Here is an 18,654-nt window from a genome sequence, read left to right on the forward strand (position 1 = left end):
TCTGGTCACTGTACTTGCATCAGGGTACGTGCATTAACACTGCTCTACATATTTCTAAAGTCAGACACTGGTACAGGTGCGTTAATTAAAACTGCTTCCATCTACACTTCACTAAATTGTGTTTATTAGAAATCGTGCATTTAGGGGGTGGGTAGGATGGGAATCACAGCCTATTAACAATACAGTTCCAAAGTATGGAAGTAATTTTTTTCTTTTTTTTTTTTTTTTAATAAAAAAGGAAAAAAAAAAATGAAAGTGGTCCGTGAGCACTCCAGATGGGATGTCCCAGCACTGTGGCCCATTCTGCAAACTGAAAGCAGTATCGCACTCTCGTATCTTCTTGCTTCTCCTTTCTTGCCAGAGAGAGGTGCTGAGCCCGGTGCCAAGATCTACGTGAAAGCGGTGCAGGAGGTCCTTTCTGAGAGAGCTCGTCTCCAGGCTGGAGGGCTTCCCACAGCAGCAGGTCCCAGCTCAGGGAGAAGACCTTCCCCTGCCGTGTGCCCCCGCTCTGTCTCCAAGTCCCTGGCTGGAGGCGAACGCAAGGGCTTGGAAGCAGAGCAGCAAACAACAGCACAGCTGCCTGCTAACAAAAGAGCGAGGGCTCAGAGCGAAGGCAGCGTGCCGGCTCCAGCAGCACAGCCTGGGCCTGCTGCAGCACGGAGCTCCAAGCTGAGAGGTAAGAAGGTGCTGTGGTACCACCCTGCAGGGCAGGTGCTGCCCTTATCAAACACTGAAGTTGCAGAGGGTTTGCTTTGCTTTTTCCTTCTCTGCAGAGGGGAAAAGAGTTGAAGCCTACGAAGGCCCAAGGCGCCATGTAACCCCGTCTCTTTCTGTTCCCTCCATGGTGGTCTTCTGCACCTTTCCACTGGAAATGTCATTCACTGAGAGGCTTCCAATTTCCTTTGTCTTTTTCCTGACATCTGTTTTTATGGTACCCGTGTTTCTGCAGTTTTGCTGCAGACAAAATGAATTCAGTTTTATTCTTGCTTTACAGCAAGAAGACAATGAAAAGCAAGAAGAGTGGAACTGAAGAAGGCTGCTCTGAGAGCTGCTGCTGCACATGCAGAGGTGAGTCCTTGGTGAGCGCAGACACGGCTCTTGCTGTGCTCAGTGCCTCCGTCTGTCAGACATGACAGATATTGCAGAATCCCAGGGCAAGCAGTGTAATAGAAAAACACCCAGCTGTGTGTTTGAGGAAATCAGCCATCAGTGAGAGCTGCCCAGGGGAGCTTGGATGCCTTTAGCTTGAGAAGGGCATGTTGGTAATGGCCGGAGGGTTTTGCTGTGATAAAAAGCCTTGCCATGTCGGGAACTGCGACCTTGGAAACCTCGTTCCCCCAGCAGAGCTTGAATCTTAGCATAGGCAGCTGCTGTGGGGAGTGACGCCAGTGACCTGAATGGCAGGAACGTGCTGTGCTGCATGGGGCCGTTCTGGAAGTGTCCTGATCAGACTTGCTTAAGGAGATCTCCCCAGATTGTTCTTGTCCTATCTCAACTTGCCTTTCTTTCCAGTGCTCCGCAATGAACAGCCTTGTGGAGATGATGCAGAAGCTGCAGCTGAAGGACTGAGAGGATGAGCATCAGCAGGCAGCGCTGCAGTGCGGCGTTACAGGGCAGCGTTCCGAGTGCCACCAACTCGGCACCACAAGTTTGGTTGTAGTCAATAAAAAACAGCCACAATTAGAGATCGACAAAGAGCGCATGGCCTGATTTGTCCCATGGCATTCCATGAGCTGCTGTACTCCTACTGGTCCAGAGTAGAACCTATGCAGCTTCAGAGCACCAAGCCGCCATCCTGGCACGGTTTTTGGAGGCAGTGCTCCAAGCTCTGGGCTGTAATACCCCTGACAATGAAAACACAACTTGCATTTTAACGCAACACTGCTGTGCTTTGTACCAAATCAGTGCTCCTTGGGTCTCTGAGGTAGGACAGAGTGAAGGGGAGCGGCGTAAAGCTGTGTGCAGGAAATCTGAGGGTGGGAGGGCACTGCCAAACCCAGCTGGTGCATCTCTGTGCAGTTTTGCCTTCCCAGGAGGAACCCAGAGCTTCCCAGTAGTTTTCTGCTCCTGTATTGCAGTGTGAGCATAAGGTTCTGCTGCCTCCTTCTTCTGGAAGATCCTCTGCTGCCATGGACATCTGACACAGGCACCTGTCCTTTTCTGTTTGTTTTTCAATCAGGACACATTATGCCTGTTGTGTTTGCTGCACGTTACTTACCAAAGTCACCACGAAAGGGTTTTGATTTTCCTGCAGTCAGATTTGCTCTCACGTAACAAGCTTCTATAGCGGAGTCCATCTGACTTTTGAAATTATTTTGTTGAGGTTCAAGACATTCTATTCTTTATAGTCTTTATAGCACCACCCTTCCCTCCTGCTTATAAGTTCCCATTTAATTACTGGAAGGCCACATCAGGTTTCCCCAGAGCATTCTCTTCTCCAGACTGAACAAGCCCAGCTCTCACTGCTGGCTGTGGTGAAGTTTTTCATCCACCAGGACACCGAAGTCCTTCTCAGCAGGGCTGCCCTCCATGAGTTCTTCTCCCAGCCTGCACACATATCTGGGGTTGCCCTGACCCAGGTGCAACACCCTACACTTGACCTTGCTGAATCTCATTAGGTTCAGGTGCTCCCTCCCAGATGAAGCTTTTGAAACAGCTTTGTGAAGAAATGGAAGAACCTTGAGAGCAACAAGAGTTCTTTCAGGCTGGACATTAGGAAAAACTCCTCCAATAGAGTGGTTGGGCCCTGGACAGACTGCCCAGGGAGGGACTGCAGTCAGATTCCCTGGAGGCATTCAGGAAATGTTTAGGTGTGCGTATGGGAACTGCTAAGTGAGAGCCTGAACCTCTGATTGATCACCTGAGGCGAGCCATGAATCAGCCAGAGGAGCACAGTGAAGGCCATTCAGCTGTGCTGCCCTCCTGGACGTATTTAAGAGCTGGCTGCCAGTGGGGAAGGAGCTCTTCTGGAGATTGGCCCTGCTGGAGTTTTGTGAGTGAGCCCTGGGTAGGGGTAAGCCTTCTATTTGTTCTCTTTTTGTTATCATACTCTGCTTTGTCAAACTCTCTTGTTTATTTCATAATTATAACATCTTACTAGTCATTGATTATACAGTGTGGCACTGAGGAAGATGAGCGATGTGGAACGCGTTTCTTTAGAGTCATTTCAGAACGGCATGTCACTTAATTGTGAACCAGGCAAGGGGGTGCAGAACGAACAGAGGCAAAACAGAGTGCAGGGAGGGATGTGGAGGGGGGGAGCTGAGGAATGCAGCCTTGTCTCTCTCCTGCACCAGGCACTTGTGCTCACGTATTGGTTCAGACTGTGACTTGGAAAGTCCACTACAAGTCACAGTAATGAGCAATGGGGATGGGCAATGTGATAATAGCTTCTTGGAAACAGTTGTGATATTCCCTCCTATTCTAATTGTAATATCAGGATAATCTCCGCCTGACCTGGTACAAGGCCTTTCTTGCATTTTCTTCCATCTCTTTCCCTGTGGTCCAACAGCCAATGATTTTCTGTGCAAGAGAAACTACTCAAAAAACAGGACAGTTCTTCTCCCGGATGCATACCCTGGGGAGGATTTCAGGTCAGAACGCTGAGGGCAAGCAGCCATTTCTCTGCTTCTCTTTATCCCTTCCCTACAAGTAGCCCAGCTGCAGTGTCCTGCTCCCAGCGCCTCCCAAAACCCCCTTCTATTCCCACCAGGGATCTAAAGGAGAGCGAGTTGGAAGGAAAAAGTCTCCTCTCAGGCCTCCCACTTAGCTACACCTTTCACATGCAGCAAAATCGTGGGCTTTGCTCTGCTCTGTGTGTCACTGGAAGAAAGCACTGCATTGGAAAATGAGGATCTCGGGGTCCCAGGGCTCTGAGGACTGTGGCCACCACATCTGTCAGAGTCAGGGGGTCTTGGGAGAGTCCCCATCGTCCCTCTTCAAGGGGATGGCACCGAGTCGCTCCTATTATGAGAGCGAGAGGAGGTTCTAGTCTATGTTCACGTCTTTATCCTCAAGAGAATAGTTTTTAAAAGTCAGATGGCCTCTGCTATAGAAGCAGATGTCAAATGTGGCTTTTCTCCACGGAAAACTGATGCCTGGCAACTTGGAGACTAACGTATATGTGTGTAGAGATGTTTTTTTCCCTTTTAATTTTAATAGTAAACTGAGTCTATACTTTTAATTCATGATGAAATGCTAAAAACGTGTACTCTTGTTTTCTGCCAGTGCTTGGCTGACGGAGTTTCTGGCCGTTCTGTGGCATGGAATGCAACCAGCATGGAAGCATCGTTTGTCGCTGTGGATTCTGAATCAGATTTCTCACCCTGTGCTCATGATGGGTAAGAGTTCAGATGTCCAACGAGAATGCTTGAGCTCTGCTTCTCCAACATGTGTTTTTGTGTAAGTAAAATTGAACCAGTGACTCATTTCTAGCAGTGGTGACCAGCTCAGATGTGTTGGATGGTATCGTGGACACTGAGGAGCTGCTCACCTGGATCAGCGGTGAGTTTGAGGACGCAGAGCTGGTGGGTGGGTGTCTGCACAGAGTGGACGTAGCAAGGCAGCTGTCGCCGTTTGGGGGATGCTCTGGCTGTTTCAGACGTGGCAGGTGCTCTCGAGGATCCCCGGGAGAACCAAGATGGTTCCAAAGTCAGAGAGAAATACCTGAAGGGTGACCTGCTTCAGGACGAGCTGCTGGGGGAAGTAGACAGCCAGGAAAGAGAACAACTCATTGCATGGATCAGTGCCACGGAGCCACAAAGCCCTGATGTCTCCAGCAGGCCTGCCCCTCCTTGCTTCATCGCCCAGCTCCTCGACTTCCCACAGTACAGCAGGAGGTCAGCGAGGAAGCACGGGCTGCTGCCTGGACCCCCCCGACCCACTGTGGGGGCTGCTGCCATCCCTCGGGCAGCTCTCCATGCTGCAGGGCTGGCCTTTGCTGCTGCCTGCTGTGGCACCACCAGAACTACCACTGCCGACCCCTCTGGCTGCTCCTGTGCCTCCTTTGCTCCACCCTGCACAGCGCGTGGATGTGGTGGATTTCACAGTTGCTTGTTTTTTAAAGCAATCTCTTATGGGGAACCATACAGAAAAACTCAGGTTTGTTTGAGCCCCTATGATTTCCACGATAGCTCGTTCTGGTGTCCAGAAGTTTGTACTACTTCCCAAACATTGGCTGGGGATGTCAGGGACAAAATGGAGGTCAGCACTGGGGGTGTGCTGGGGACGTGCTGAGGACATCCTGGGGTTTGGGGGAGGAGGTGGCGGAGGTGGCCAGTGAAAACGGAAAGAGAGTTTTGTTTTAGAAAGATGGTTTTGTTTAATAAAAATGTTATCACCTGACGAAGTTCTGGCGGGGATCTCCACTGAGAAACAACATCTAAGATCACCCAGTCCAACTGTCCCCCTACCACCAACATTTCCCACTAAATGGTGTCCCTCAGTACAGCACCTAAACACTCCTTGAACTAGGGATGGCCATTCCACCATTTCCCCTTCCATAAAGAGGTAACTCTTGACCTTTAAACCTAACCCAAAAGGGTATCCCATCACCATGACCCACAAGGGTAACTGCAGACAAAGGCAATAGCAAATACAGCTGCTTTAAACCAGTCCTAAATTACCCAAGAAAAGTAAAGGACACAAACCTGTAAATAGAATGAGCCAGCAGAATGAGGAAATGAGCAGGGATTTCAGAAATGGGCCTGCTGTCAGGGAGGGGAGCTCAGGCCTGGCCCAGCACCACAGATCACCATGACACGACACAACATGGGGAGGTAGCAAAGGTGGCAGGGCTAACGGGAGAGCTGGCGGAGCAGGAAGGTTGGATGCCTGGCAGTTTGAGAGGGACTGAGGTAGCCTCACCCATCACAGACACGGTCCGTGCAGCAGACAGCTGGGTGTCTGACATGACGTAAAGCATCTTCGTGGGGCTGGCCGTGGTCACTGCAGAGAAGGAAAGAACGTGGTCAGCAGCTGTGGGGACAGGGCACCTACCCTGGGCTGCAGCCCCGACAGCAGAGTTGCAGGGCTTCAGACTGCACTGAAACCCCCTAGCCTCATTTTGTTTTCAGAGTGACTCCAAAACAAACCCCAGCACTGTCACAGCCTGGGCAGAGCACAGCAAGGGAGCCCCAAACCTTTCAGCTCCCTTTCTAGACCCCTCAGATAACTCAAAGAATCCTCCCTCCCTTTAGCAATCTCACCCTCTCCCCGGGCAGCTAGGACCACAGGCTTCTTCTTGGCCAGGAGCTCTCCATCCCACTCTCACAGCTCTCACACAGCTCAAGCATCTTCAGCTCTACCTGATACGGCTTCTCAAGCACCCACCTGCCTTTGCATTACATGCCTCTATCTGCCTTTGCTTTGGAAGCATGCACATGCTTCCCTTTGCTAACCAAGCCCACAGCTGCGTTAGCTTTGCATGCACCTGCCTGCCTTTGCTTTGCAAGCACCTTCCTTTCCATGGCCTAGGAAGAGGTCTGTTCTTCATTAGCAATGCCTCTGTACACACTGAAAACCAGGAGGAAGAGTCCATGACACAAAGTCAGAGAGATTCTTGGAGCACAAGGCACCATTTCACAAGAACAAGCTCCCCGCCGTCTACGTGAACACTGTTCCACTCCTGCAGCACCGTTAGCCAAGTCAGGGCTGTCCCACACACATCAGGCACTTCCACTGCTAACTCTCTCTCACGTAACTCGCGATAGGATTCAAGGGAAGTTGCACCAGGGGAGATTCAGGCTGGACGTTAGGAAAGACTGCTTCTCCAAAAGAGTGGCTGGTACTGCAATGGGCTGCCTAGGGAGGTGGTGCAGTCACCCACCCTGGAGGTGTTCAAGGAACATTTAGGCCATCGTGTTGAGGGACACAGGTTAGTGAGAACTGTTGGCGACAGGTGGACGGTTGGACTGGATGATCTTGTAGGTCTTTTCCAACCTTGGTGATTCTAGGATTCTATGACCTTGCTAATTATATCATGGCTATGACCATTTTCAAGACATGCTACTTCATGTAGGCAGATGAATTTCTTCGCTACTCCCCTCCTGCCCCAATGGTGGTCACACTGCATGATCCCCACTTGACGGGCTGGAACAGCAGCCTGAAAGTACAAGTTGTACTTCTGGGTTTTTCAAGTCCCTTTTAATCTCAGGAGAGAATAGAACAGCCTGAACAAAAAGGGCGCAGCGGGGCTCTCTCTAGGACACCTGTCGTCGCAGCAGAGTTCAGTTACTTAAAATGCACCTGCAGAACCATCATGCTCAAACAAGGAAAGAAAACAAGTCCACGACGCCATGAAGGGCACCTAGCTCTTAGTAGGTGATACCTGCTCCATGGGCACAGGATGCACACAAATTGCCCCTCATCTCTACCCTATCCCCCACCCGCCCCCCACTGTTCCCCCCTTTGCTCTCCCCCTCCTCTTGGCCCCCCACACCCCCCCCCCGTAATTTCCACAGCCATTTAGAGACTCTGTGAAAAGACAACATAAGGCTCACGGAGAAGACTGGATGTACATGAGGTTTTTCCCTTCCCTGGTGCTACAGCACTGCTTGTCTAGATGATACGTATTGTTCATACAAGCACCAACCGAGCGTGGCAACAAACAACTGAAATGGCATTTCCCCTGCAAATCAACCAGCCTGTCCAAAGATCTCACCTCAGAGACTTGCCAAAAAGGCCAGAACCATCACTTCCTTTTAGCAGGCTTACTCACAGAACAGCAGGCTTCTCTTCACCATGCATCACATGCACACAAACAGGCTGTTTGTGCAAGGAGGGCAATTTCACCTGAGCACCTCACCATAAACGTTGCCTCCGCCCTGCCTTTCTGCAGAGATACAAGGATAAAAACCTCAGTTCCTCCAAGCAACGACTGGAAGGAACTCTGGAAAATTCTCCATTCAAAAGCAGCTCCTTTGTGGTCTTGGTTCCTGAGGGCTCCTTTGGATCACCTTTCAGGCACAGTGTAAGAGGTTCTCTTGTACAAATCCATCTACCTTGGTACCTTTTTCCACCCCAAAACTAATTCGGACAGAGGTGCGATGCAGACGTTGGACACTGAGAAGAAGTGAAAAAGAGCAGAAGAGAGGATCAAATTAAGGATACGGGTAAGGAAGAAGAGCAGAAGATGAAAAGCACGATAGGATACAGGCAAGACAGCAAAAGAGATGAGCAGGAGTGGAGAGAATAAAGGTAAGAGACGATGAGAAGGATAAGAGCAGAAGGAGAACAGACAAGAAAGAAACAAGCGCAGAGAAGAAGAAGAAGGATGGAGGTAAGAAGCAGACAAGGAGAAAAGCAAAAGAGGTATTAGCGGATACAGAGAAGACAAAAGCAGAAGTGGTGAGAAGCTTGTGAGGCACAATCATTGAGGCAGAAGGTACAAGTATTCCTTTGTGTGCCCACACAAAGCTCTTGAGGAGGAACGAGGCTGCTCTCCCACTAAAGCTGAAACAAAAGTTTGACAACTATCACTCATGGGTTCTTTTTGCTAAATTCATACGTTGGTTCTTAAACTGATGTGCTAAGCCCTGCTGCTGAACAGAGCAGCCCACATCAATCCCTGCGTTTCCTTCGAGGATTACGATGTTCACATCCTAATCCTCACCACCTTCGACCTTTCTTGCTTAGAGACACATCTCCAACATCCAATCACGCTACAAGGAAGGACGCATACGTACAGCCATTGCACACACCATCCCCACAAATAACTTCTTTAGCCACTGCAATTTGGGAAGCCAGGAAGTCACGTTGGTTTCAGCTCACATTGTCTTATGTTGAGCAGTACTTCAGTTTGGTGCCATATCTTATCTATAGCTGCTTCAGTTCTACGCCTCTGATCTACATGAACACAACAACATCATTTACTGCTGCACGAACGCCTCCTTGTGCACATAACAACATGCCTGAAGCCTTTCTATGTTGCAATACCACCCAGGCCAAGCTTTGGACTCTTCCCCTTCTCTTCTTCCCTTCTGCCCCTCTCTCCTTCCCTTTCCCTTTCCGTTCCTTCCCTCCCTGCATCCCCTCACCCAAATCTCTTCTCCTTCCCACTCCTCCCTCTCCCTTTCCCCTCCCCCTTCTTCCCCTCCCTTCCCTTTTTTTTCCTCCTTTTTCCATTTCCTTCCTCCTTCCTTCCTTTCCAGCCCTCCCTTCCTTCCCTCCTTGCTCCCTCCCTCCCTATCAGCCTGGCTCTCACGGTGTTGGCCAGATCCCCATCTTCCTTTTCCCATATCTCCACGTTCTGCCCACATCCCACCGTTTCGCTGCATCTCCCTGTGGATCTCCCACCCCACAGCAGCCATCCCCGGAGCTCTGCCCTCTCCCAGTCGCCCCCCCACCTCCCCAGGAGATCCCTGAACGCTCTCCGTCCCCCCACCCCCCCCCCCCGCTGCCCCTCGAACCCCCCTCGGACTTCAGGCCGTGCGTGCGGGCTGCGTTGCCAGGCGACAGCACGCCCTCCCTCATGGCGGCGCCGGAAGCCGTCCCCGCGGCGACAGCGCATGCGTGGCTGCGTCTCCATAGCGACGGCACCTCGTCACGTCCGTTGCTCCAGCGACGCGCCGTCCCCGCTCAGTGACGTCATCACGCTGCGACCAAAGGACGCGGCCATGCGGAAGCGGACCGGGGCCCCGCGCCGCTCCAGCGCCGCGGCGGCTTCTAAGAGTGGGTGTTCGGGGCGGCACCGGGGCTGGGGCCGCTCGCTCTTGGCCCCGTGGGGCCTCTGTGGTGCTCAGGGCCTCCGCTCGGCGGCGGGAGGTGCCCTGTGCCCCCCCGCCCCTCCCCCTCCCCGCTCGGCGTTTCACTGCCTTCCCTCCCCCCCCTCACAGCCCATCCCCGCCACGGGTCGCCCACGACCCACCGAGTCCCTCAGTCTGCCCCCTGGGCTTACCCTGTGCCCGCCCCCTGCCTCCGCTTCCCCCATTCTCATCGCTGGACTCCTATCCCCTCCCCTAAGATCCTCACCACCGTGCCCCTTCCTTTAATTAGTCCAGATCCCTTACCCCAATTCCTTTAACCTGTATACTATGGGGAGAAAATAAAGACCTTCCAGCTCGGACTAGCAAAAGACCTCCAGAGGTATAAGCAAGTTAAAGAATGTAACTATCCATGCCGGACAGACCCTGTTGACATGATCACGAGACGTCTAGCTCGTACACCTGGCATGGGTGTCAGCAGATGCTATAAAGACCATCGGCAAGCCCCGCCAAAACTGAGATGGCTTTGTGGAGGCGAGCGGCAAGGAACCATGTGTACGTGGCTCACAGTTCTGTCCCTTGGCTGCTCTGACCATCCCCCTCGTCAAACCAGATTGTCTCGGTGGAGGGATGGGATGCCATTGCTCTCCACTTGCTCGGGTTGCCCTTGCTGGACCCATCTGTGTACCAGGCATCTTCAGGAATGGGATATTTCCCTCCTGAATGGGGCTCTTCTCTGGTGGAGCGACCAATGTTTCTTTTGATGATCACCGTGTTGCTCACCATGTTACTCACTGGGCCTAGGATCTCCTGAAGTTCTTCTTCCAATGGGGATGTGGACAGACTACTCCTCTGGCTGAGACAGGCGACCCATCGTGCCACTGTTCTTGCTTGGGCCACCCCCGTCTTAGGAAGGTGGGTCAGATGTTTCACCCACCCCTGAATTGTCAGGGTGGTCTTAACTATGACCTCAGCTGTTTGGGTTCTTGGCTCTACTGGCTGTAATGCAGAGGAGGCAGCCAATAAGTGCTTTTCAATCATACTGTCTCTTTCTTCTGCTCCGTGCCAGACTGGGACCAGAACCAGTGGGGGTCTGAACGGAGCTCTGGCGTTGCCACAGGCCCGAGCCAAAGCCATCCTGAGCGACATGAGCATCCGATTCAGCTGGGAGGGTAGAATCAAATATACCCAGTGCTCGGGCTGGTTTCACTGCCGGTTTCGCCTGTTGGAAAGCCTCCTGTTGTGTTCTCCCGGACCTTGCAGCATCTGAGAATTTACAGCCTGTACTCTTTCTTGGAGATAGGTGGTCAATGAATCTGCTGCCTGTCCGACAGCCTCCGGTGAGTCGGATGTCAACAGGAGATCATCAATATAATGATCAAGTTGACATAATTAGGCTTTTCCCAGTTTGCCAGGGCACACACCACTAGGTTATGGCAATATGTTGGTGCATGCACGTACCCCTGTGGCAGGACCTGAAAGGTCCACCACCTGCCTCCCCACGTAAATGCAGACTGGTCTTGCGATTCTTCAGCAGTTGGAATCTGAAGAATGCTGAAGAATGCATTTGCCAAGTCCAGGACACGATGGTAAGTACTTGAAGCAGCAGCCCGCTGATCACCTGGGGCTCAGTTTGCCATCAGAGATTGTCAGTGGTCATCTGAAGGCTTTGTTGGCTGTCAGAGGGCTCCACTGATCATCAGAGATCTTCACTGACGCTCAGAGGGCTTCATTAATCAACAGAGGGAGTCATCAGTCATCAGAGAGGGGATTTGAGGTGCTTAAGTGAGGGGATTTGGGGACTCCATGTTGGGTAGAGATGGAGAGGAAGTGGGACTGCAGGAGAAGGGCTGAAGCAGATCCAAGTGAGGGGCAATTGGCTGCGATAAGGGAGGGGGTAAAAGGAGAGTGACGTGGGGACATCGTGGCCATGGAGGTGGAAGAGAGGGTGAAGGGTTTGACAGGAACTGGAAGGAGGAACTGGGAGAAAGCAGAGGGAGGGTATTGGGGCTGCTTGGCAGCATGGGGTGCTCCATCCCTTAGGATTTTGGAGGAGGCAGCACAGAGGAGATGGAGAGATCCACGGGTGCAGGACGTGGGGTGCAGGGCACGGAGCTGGGGACCTCTCCCAGCACCTAGGGGTGGCCTCTGCCAGGCAGGGACAGATGTGAGCGGTTCCTCAGGGTCTTCCTTCTTCTTCAGAGGACTCCACTGGTCAGCAGAGGATGTCAGAAGGTGTCAGTGACCATGGAGAAGCCTTGTCCGTGCAGGGTTTGTGCCCCAGGACTTTGGGCAGGAGGAGGGCTGGCAGCAGCCCAGGGCAGGATGTGGGTCCCCTGGGGACAGCAGCCACAGCCCCTGTCCCACCTCCACAGTGACCCTGGGCCATCCGTAGTCAGCTCGAGACCCTGCTCCTCTGCACCACAGAGCACGAGGGAAGGTCTGGGGGTGGCAGTGGTCCCCCTGGAAACGGTTGGGTGGATGGTGCCCTCCATCCCATCCATCCCCACGCCCTGACGCCCAGTGCTCAGGGCTCCAGAGAGCCCCAGGGGCTGCCAAATTCGATGCGTGTCATGAATTGCTTCGTAAGGACAAAGCAGTGGAACGTCTTTATCCTCAAGAAAAGAGTTTTTAAAAGTCAGATGGCCTCTGCTGTAGAAGCAGATGTCAAATGTGGCTTTTCTCCACGGAAAACTGATGCCTGGCAACTTGGAGACTAACGTATACGTGTATAGAGATGTTTTTTTTCCCTTTTAATTTTAATAGCAAACTGAGTCTATACTTTTAATTCATGATGAAATGCTAAAAACGTGTACTCTTGTTTTCTGCCAGTGCTTGGCTGACGGAGTTTCTGGCCGTTCTGTGGCATGGAATGCAACCAGCATGGAAGCATCGTTTGTCGCTGTGGATTCTGAGTCAGATTTCTCACCCTGTGCTCATGATGGGTAAGAGTTCATTGCCCTTCATGCTTGTTTCTCTTTTCTAATTGTTCTTACGGTGCCTTATAGGGTGAGACGTATTTTGTTAAAATAACATAGAATCATAGAATCATAGAATCACCAAGGTTGGAAAAGACCTAAAAGATCACCCAGTCCAACCGTCCACCTACCCCGAATAGCTCCCACTAAACCATGTCCCTCAACACAACATCCAGTCTTTCCTTGAACACCCCCAGGGTCGGTGATTCCACCACCTCCCTGGGCATCCATTCCAGTGCCTGACCACCCTTTCTGAAAAGTAATACTTCCTCATGTCCAGCCTGAATCTCCCCTGCTGTAGCTTGAAACCATTCCCCCTGGTCCTATCACTAATGACACGAGAGAAGAGGCCGACCCCCAGCTCACTACAACCTCCCTTCAGGAAGTTATAGAGAGCAATGAGGTCTCCCCTGAACCTCCTCTTCTCCAGGCTGAACATTCCCAGCTCCTTCAGCCTCTCCTCATATGGCCTGTGTTCCAGACCCTTCACCAGCTTTGTTGCCCTCCTTTGAACACGTTCCAGGGCCTCAATATCTTTCTTGCATTGAGGGGCCCAAAACTGGACACAGCACTTGAGGTGCGGCATCACGAGTGCTGAATATAGGGGCACAATCACCTCTCTGCTACGGCTTGCAACACTGTTTCTGATGCAAGCCATGCATCATGCACATGTAAGGTTTAAATTCTCATGCACAGTTCAGTGCAGCTGGGGATGTTAAGTATAAAACTGAGCAGACAAGAGAAAAAGTGCATATGAATAGATAGAGGGCATTAACCAAATCTGTAAGTAACCTCACTTCTGTGCCAGAATGGAGTTGCGGCATTTCTTAGCAGTGTGAAGTTTGGTCGGGAAGTCACGTGCTGTAGTTTTCGGGAGCAGCACCTCCTTGTGATGTATGGTGTGGGAAACCTGCGAGGTTCTGTTGGGAAAGTATTGCCATGCTTGGGATTCCCGGAAATAAGTATGTTTTTGTCCATGCTGGCATCTGTACAGCGCCTGAAAATAGTAACAGAACTGAAGCGCTTCCATATCAAATAATTGAGTTGGTTTGGCTGACTGAAGCAGTCAGCTCTGCTGAAGCCAGTGGCATCAGATGGGACACATATTCAGATGAGCTGCACAAAAGGTACTGGCTCCACATTTTGCTGTACAGTGGGGAGCAGAAAAGCACTTGAAGATTCAGCTTTCACACTGCACTGTGTTGCTCTTCAGCCTGTTACCTGAACTGCGGGCTGTATGCGGTGCTGCAATTGCTGCTAGGATTTAAGCACATCTCCTGATCTTGGTCTCCTCTTTGTCACTTTCTCTCTTTTTTAGCAAGTCTGGAGGAAGCTGAGAGTACCAACCTTTTGTTTTTTCCGCTAGGAATGTCACTCATCTTCAAGATTTTCCTTTCAGCTTGGTTAAATAGCATTCCACCAGGCTCACTCGCTTGCTGTGTGTTCCAGATTTGCATCCTGAATGTGGAAATGATTTATGAATTTCTCACATACTTTATCTTACACTAGATTAGTTGTAGATTTTTTTACATAAGTGAAGACTAAGTCCATATAAATGATGGTTGATGCTCTGCTATTTATTCCGAGTCCTCCTCATGCAATGGAACGTGTTTAAGTGCATGGGGCCGGATGATATCCATCCCAGGGTTCTGAAAGAGATGTGGTTGCCGAGCCGCTCTCCATCACATTTGAAAAATCATGGCTGTCTGGTGAAGTCCCCGGTGACTGGAAAAAGGGGAACGTTTTTATAGAATCCCATTTTTAAGGAAGGGAGAAAGGAAGACCCAGGGAAGTGCAGGCTGGTGAGCCTCACCTCTGTGCCTGGGAAGATCATGGAGCAGATCCTCCTAGAAGCTATGTTAAGGCACACACGAGACAAAGAGGTGATTGGAGACAGCCAGCATGGCTTCACCCAGGGCAGATCGTGCGTGACCAATCTGGTGGCCTTTTATGGTGGAGTGAGGGTAGGTTCAGCCCTGTACTTCCTGGCCTGTGGCAGGATGCAACAGGACCACTCCAGAAGCCCACTAGATGGTTTTGTGGCTGGGGTCTTAGTTGCCTTGGGTAGGTTGAGAAAGGGGAGGAGTGCAGTTGGCGCACATGTATGAAGTGAGAGTGAATAACGGGTGAAGCGACGCCTTAAAAATCGTCCTTTTTGGTGTGGACCCCACCCTGCTGTGTGACACGGGCTCTGGGATCCGCGCCTCTGCTTGTGACATCACTGGAAGTTCCGAGTGCTGTAGGCGTGGGGAGAGGTGTTAGCAGTGCAGTGGCCATCTGCACGCGTCCCTCCTCCTGCTGCCCTTTGGCTCTTGTGCAGCCGATAGGTGCTCGGAGAGTGACCGCCAGTACAGAAGGATCTGTTATCCTCTAGTCGGTACCCGACTGTGGGAGAACAGAGGGAGCTGAAAGATGTTCGTCCCTTGGACTGTTCCTGTCTGGATCTGGTACCCAGTGGGTATTCTGTTGGTGCTGTCAAGCGCTGACGGTTTTGGTGGGGGTTTGTGTTTGGAGGGAGTTAGAAGTAGATGTTTGGGGGTTTTTTTGCAGCTCAAGCTTTGTTCCCCAAGTCCAAGGCCTGTGGTTCCCGCTGGGGAAGCAGTGTGAGGGAGGTGAAGCCCTAAGCAGAAAGGCGGCGGTGCCTGGAGCTCTCCGTCACATCTGTGCCCATCTCAGCAGCTGTGGTGCTGTCTCTGTGCACCTGGAGGATGTGGTGCAGAGCTCCGAGCCTGGTGTTGGTGGCACGCAGTGTGCAGTGGTCGTTCCCCTTGTCACGGAAGAGAAACCTTGCTGTTTCCAGCATGATCTAACAGGCTCCGTTGAGCCAGTCATGGAGTACTTCCAGCCCTGAGGTGGATGAACTCCCCCGCCCCCTCCTTTGGGTCCCATGTGGTGTCGTTTCTGGCACAATCAGTGGCGATGTCAGAGTTGGAAGGTGTCCTTTGGAAGGGTTTAGTTAGAAAAGCACTCTGTGCCTGGGTGTTTGGCATCCTGAGAAGATGACTTGGTAGGTGGAGAACAGCATTGCACTCTGCGCTTCTGTCCTCCCATGCGCAGGAATCACAGCTCTCAGCAGCATGGCGCTGCTGGATAGCACGTTACTGACAGTAAGGCGAGTCTCCTTCTTTGTGGCTCATCTGTCTCTCGGTGTTGCAGGACCCGTCTGGTGCAGGCAATCCGGTGCCGCCCCAAGCGCCCGGTGTGCAGTGGAACAGCGTCCTGCATCCTTCCATCAACCAGTCAGGCTTTGTGCAAGACCCAGGTATGTGAGTTGGGTTTGGAGCTCATGGTACAAATCTGTTTGTGAAGCTGGGTGCATAAGTGAGAAGTGCCCAGCCTGATGACGTGCATTCTGTGCTGAGATAGCACCTGGAGGCTGTGCCAGCGCTGTTTGCTGCAAGCGTTCCGGCGCCTGGCACCACGTTTGACTGTTGCCAGTCCTTCGGCCTCTGAGTGTTCGATGCAGGCCAGCAGTTGGGCTTGTAAGAGGTTTCCTCTGGCTTTGGCAAGACTTTCCTATGACTGCTGGTTTTCCAAGCTCCGCGACCTTAAGCTTCCCAACGAGGGGTGGCTGTGACGCTGTTGGGTCTCATTTCCCTGTGTGATGGTAAGGGAAAATGAGCCCAGAGTTTCAGCCTCGGTGGCTGAAGGTATGTTCCTTGGGTGAAAGAGGAAATGGAACCTGTTATCTTAGTGGGTAATGCTGGCACCCTACAGCAACAACTGCAAAATGTGGCTGGGATGGTGCTGGCAGGGTTCTGTCAGTGGGCCCTGCGGGCCTTTGTTACTAAAGACACGCGTGTCCAGCGGCACCTCTGGGTCCTTCACTCACTGCCTGCTCCTCTCCCTGGGTGACCAGGTTACTTGCAGAGGAATGCTCAGATGCCGCAGCACAGCTCTTCCCAGTCCGGCTCAGCCTTATTTCTCCATCTGCCTTCTGGAGGACAGATGCTCGCTGCAGTGGGGCCATATCGGCAGAACTGCACGGGAAGCCACAGACCCCAGGCCGGGCAGCACAGCCCTCAAGGTGAGGCATGGGCAGCTTCTCAAGGGGGAACCGCGTGCAGCGAATGGGAAAGGCCTCTGTCGGAGGCAACGTCTTGTCTTTGAAGAAAGCGTTTTGATTTGATTCTTCTTCACTTCTTGCATAGGCAATGCAAAGCAGTCCACTCCTCGTGAGCTGGAACAACCTGTGCTCTGTGTATTATGCTGGGAGTCATGAATGACGTTGCTCTCAGGGCTGGCTGTACTTTTAACCGTTGCGTCTCTCCTTCTCACTTAGGAAGATACAGGCAGCACCCGCAGTGTGTTAAAGAGCCATTTGGCTACGCAGGGAAAGGAAATCCCACGTTCTATGTTTTGGAAAGGGTTTAGAGGCTTTTTTACATCCTGTGCTGTTCTGTATAGCTCAGTGTGGTTGGCTGAAGGTTGGGAGAGTGCCAGACAGCTTTAGACTCGGGGTTGTTCCTTAGCTGTGTCAAAACGCACATTACGTGGCTCCTATGCAGGCGCTTTGACTTTTAGCACAAGTCCTAAGTCTCTCCCTCTGCTCCGTGAGTGACCTTGAAGTATCTGCTGACAGGAGGTCTGCGTGGCGGTTCATGAACGAACCAGTTGAACGATGCCGTCTTCCCCTCTTGCCACCCCTCTAGGAGCTTATCCCGTGTGGCCCAACTGCAGCGCTCTGCCCGGTGCCAACTTCTGCAGCGCAGGACTGGGAGGAAGCATGAACCCGGCGGCAGCAGGGAGCCAGTTGCGTGGCAGCGTTCCTCCTCAGCTGGGGGCAGGGATGCGCCCCCCAGCAGGTGGCATGGCTCACAGAGCACAAGGAGCAGCCGCCGTGTGTGCTGCTGCCAGCGCCATCCAGAACTGGTGAGGCTCAAACATTCCCTTGCTCTCAACGTATCAATCCATTCCCTCTGTCGTAGCTGGCTTGGAAAGCCATGGCTGCAGTAGCCCAAAGCTGGGGTGATAGTCAACGTACACTTGCTTCAAGATTTGCCTTCGGGAAGGCTTTTTCCTCTCCCTTCCCTGCTAACAGAAGAGGCCCAAACACCAATGGAAGCATCTTTATTTGGAGCGAACGCCTGTTTTTTCCTTGCCCTCTCCAGGCCACCCGGTTATCCCAGTGTGAACCAAGGGGGAATGCTGGGCACTGGACCTCCTTACGGACAGGGAACTAACAGCATGGCTGGTGTGATCAACCGCCAGGGCCCACCTTGTGCCATGGGTGGGAACATGGCTAACGGCTCTGCAGGTAAGGCTGGGCTGAGTGCTGGGCTTTGAAGACTTCACGGCATGGATGGAAAAGCAATGTCACAAATTCCTGTGACTTCCTAGGGGTGGCAGCAAGTCCTGAAGTGATGGGTCTGGCGAATGTCAAATTAACTCCTGCAAGTAAAAGAAGAAAGAGGGGAGAAGAGACCCAAAAAGCAGAACTCCAGTCAAAGGTAAAACTTCTGTTTGTTTGTTCGTTTGTAAATGACACAGTGTATGTATCTAGTAGTGAGTGCAGCGCCCGAGAGAAACCCAATGTGACTTGCCCTCTGCTGCGAGCAGAGCTGCCATTAGCGTGGCTGTTTGTGCAGGATGTGATCTTGCTGCTCCGTGTGAGCACAGTGTTAGGTCAGCAGCGCGGCCAGTGAGTGGGATATCGTCTGTTGGGATGTTTTCTCTTTTGGAGAGTGGCATATGCTGGCATCTCCTGCCAGGTGTGAGCAGCCGGGATGCAGCAGTGTCCTCCCCATCCCTCTGCAGAGCTCGGTTTGTCCCCAAGTCAACGCTGGGCCGGCCTTGCCGTTGTTAGTTGGAGGGAATGGACCGGACCAGATGCTCCTGGTGGGTCGGTGGGTCTCTCCAAGTCTCCAAATGCAGTCCATAGCTAATGAGACTGTTGCTCGAATCAGACGTGGTCTCAGCAAAGTAGAGACTGTGCCAAAATCTACGTGGTGCTGCAGCCCTGGGGAATGCCTTGT

The 18,654-nt window shown here is 52.1% G+C and overlaps 3 protein-coding genes across 5 annotated transcripts in view; all 3 read left to right on the top strand.

Moving 5' to 3' along the window:
- Positions 1-16,088, top strand: part of LOC125685454 (uncharacterized) — a 110,074-nt gene extending 93,986 nt beyond the window's left edge. Inside the window, exon 9 of the mRNA XM_048928516.1 lies at positions 16,042-16,088. The gene's annotated coding sequence lies outside the window, so the exon portion shown is untranslated. The remainder of the gene's footprint in view (positions 1-16,041) is intronic.
- On the top strand, positions 3,020-5,639 carry LOC125685461 (uncharacterized). 2 transcript variants are annotated; one of them, XM_048928526.1, is made up of 4 exons: positions 3,020-3,593; positions 4,228-4,340; positions 4,435-4,503; positions 4,601-5,639. In XM_048928526.1, exons 2-4 carry the CDS (start codon positions 4,268-4,270, stop codon positions 5,233-5,235), a joined length of 777 nt encoding a protein of 258 aa, XP_048784483.1. In that variant the 5' UTR covers positions 3,020-3,593; positions 4,228-4,267; the 3' UTR covers positions 5,236-5,639. The 2 variants fall into 2 exon arrangements, with proteins under 2 accessions (XP_048784483.1, XP_048784482.1); XM_048928525.1 differs by lacking the exon at positions 3,020-3,593 and having other exon boundaries at positions 3,602-4,340.
- Positions 15,998-18,654, top strand: part of LOC125685458 (AT-rich interactive domain-containing protein 1A-like) — a 41,940-nt gene continuing 39,283 nt past the window's right edge. For both annotated transcript variants that reach the window (XM_048928519.1, XM_048928520.1), the window contains exons 1-4: positions 15,998-16,706; positions 17,332-17,551; positions 17,791-17,936; positions 18,020-18,390. In XM_048928519.1, the coding sequence (XP_048784476.1) occupies positions 16,562-16,706; positions 17,332-17,551; positions 17,791-17,936; positions 18,020-18,324 (816 nt within the window). In that variant the 5' untranslated portion in view covers positions 15,998-16,561 and the 3' untranslated portion in view covers positions 18,325-18,390. The remainder of the gene's footprint in view (positions 16,707-17,331; positions 17,552-17,790; positions 17,937-18,019; positions 18,391-18,654) is intronic.

Source organism: Lagopus muta, chromosome 28 (assembly GCF_023343835.1).
Source record: "Lagopus muta isolate bLagMut1 chromosome 28, bLagMut1 primary, whole genome shotgun sequence".
In the NCBI taxonomy this organism is placed as follows: Eukaryota; Metazoa; Chordata; class Aves; order Galliformes; family Phasianidae; genus Lagopus; species Lagopus muta.

Coding starts and splice junctions, on each gene's coding strand:
- LOC125685461 (XM_048928526.1), top strand. CDS start 4,268: ATGCAACCAGCATGGAAGCATCGTTTGTCGCTGTGGATTCTGAATCAG. Junction 4,341..4,434: donor TCACCCTGTGCTCATGATGG/GTAAGAGTTCAG, acceptor ACTCATTTCTAG/CAGTGGTGACCAGCTCAGAT. Junction 4,504..4,600: donor GCTGCTCACCTGGATCAGCG/GTGAGTTTGAGG, acceptor TGGCTGTTTCAG/ACGTGGCAGGTGCTCTCGAG.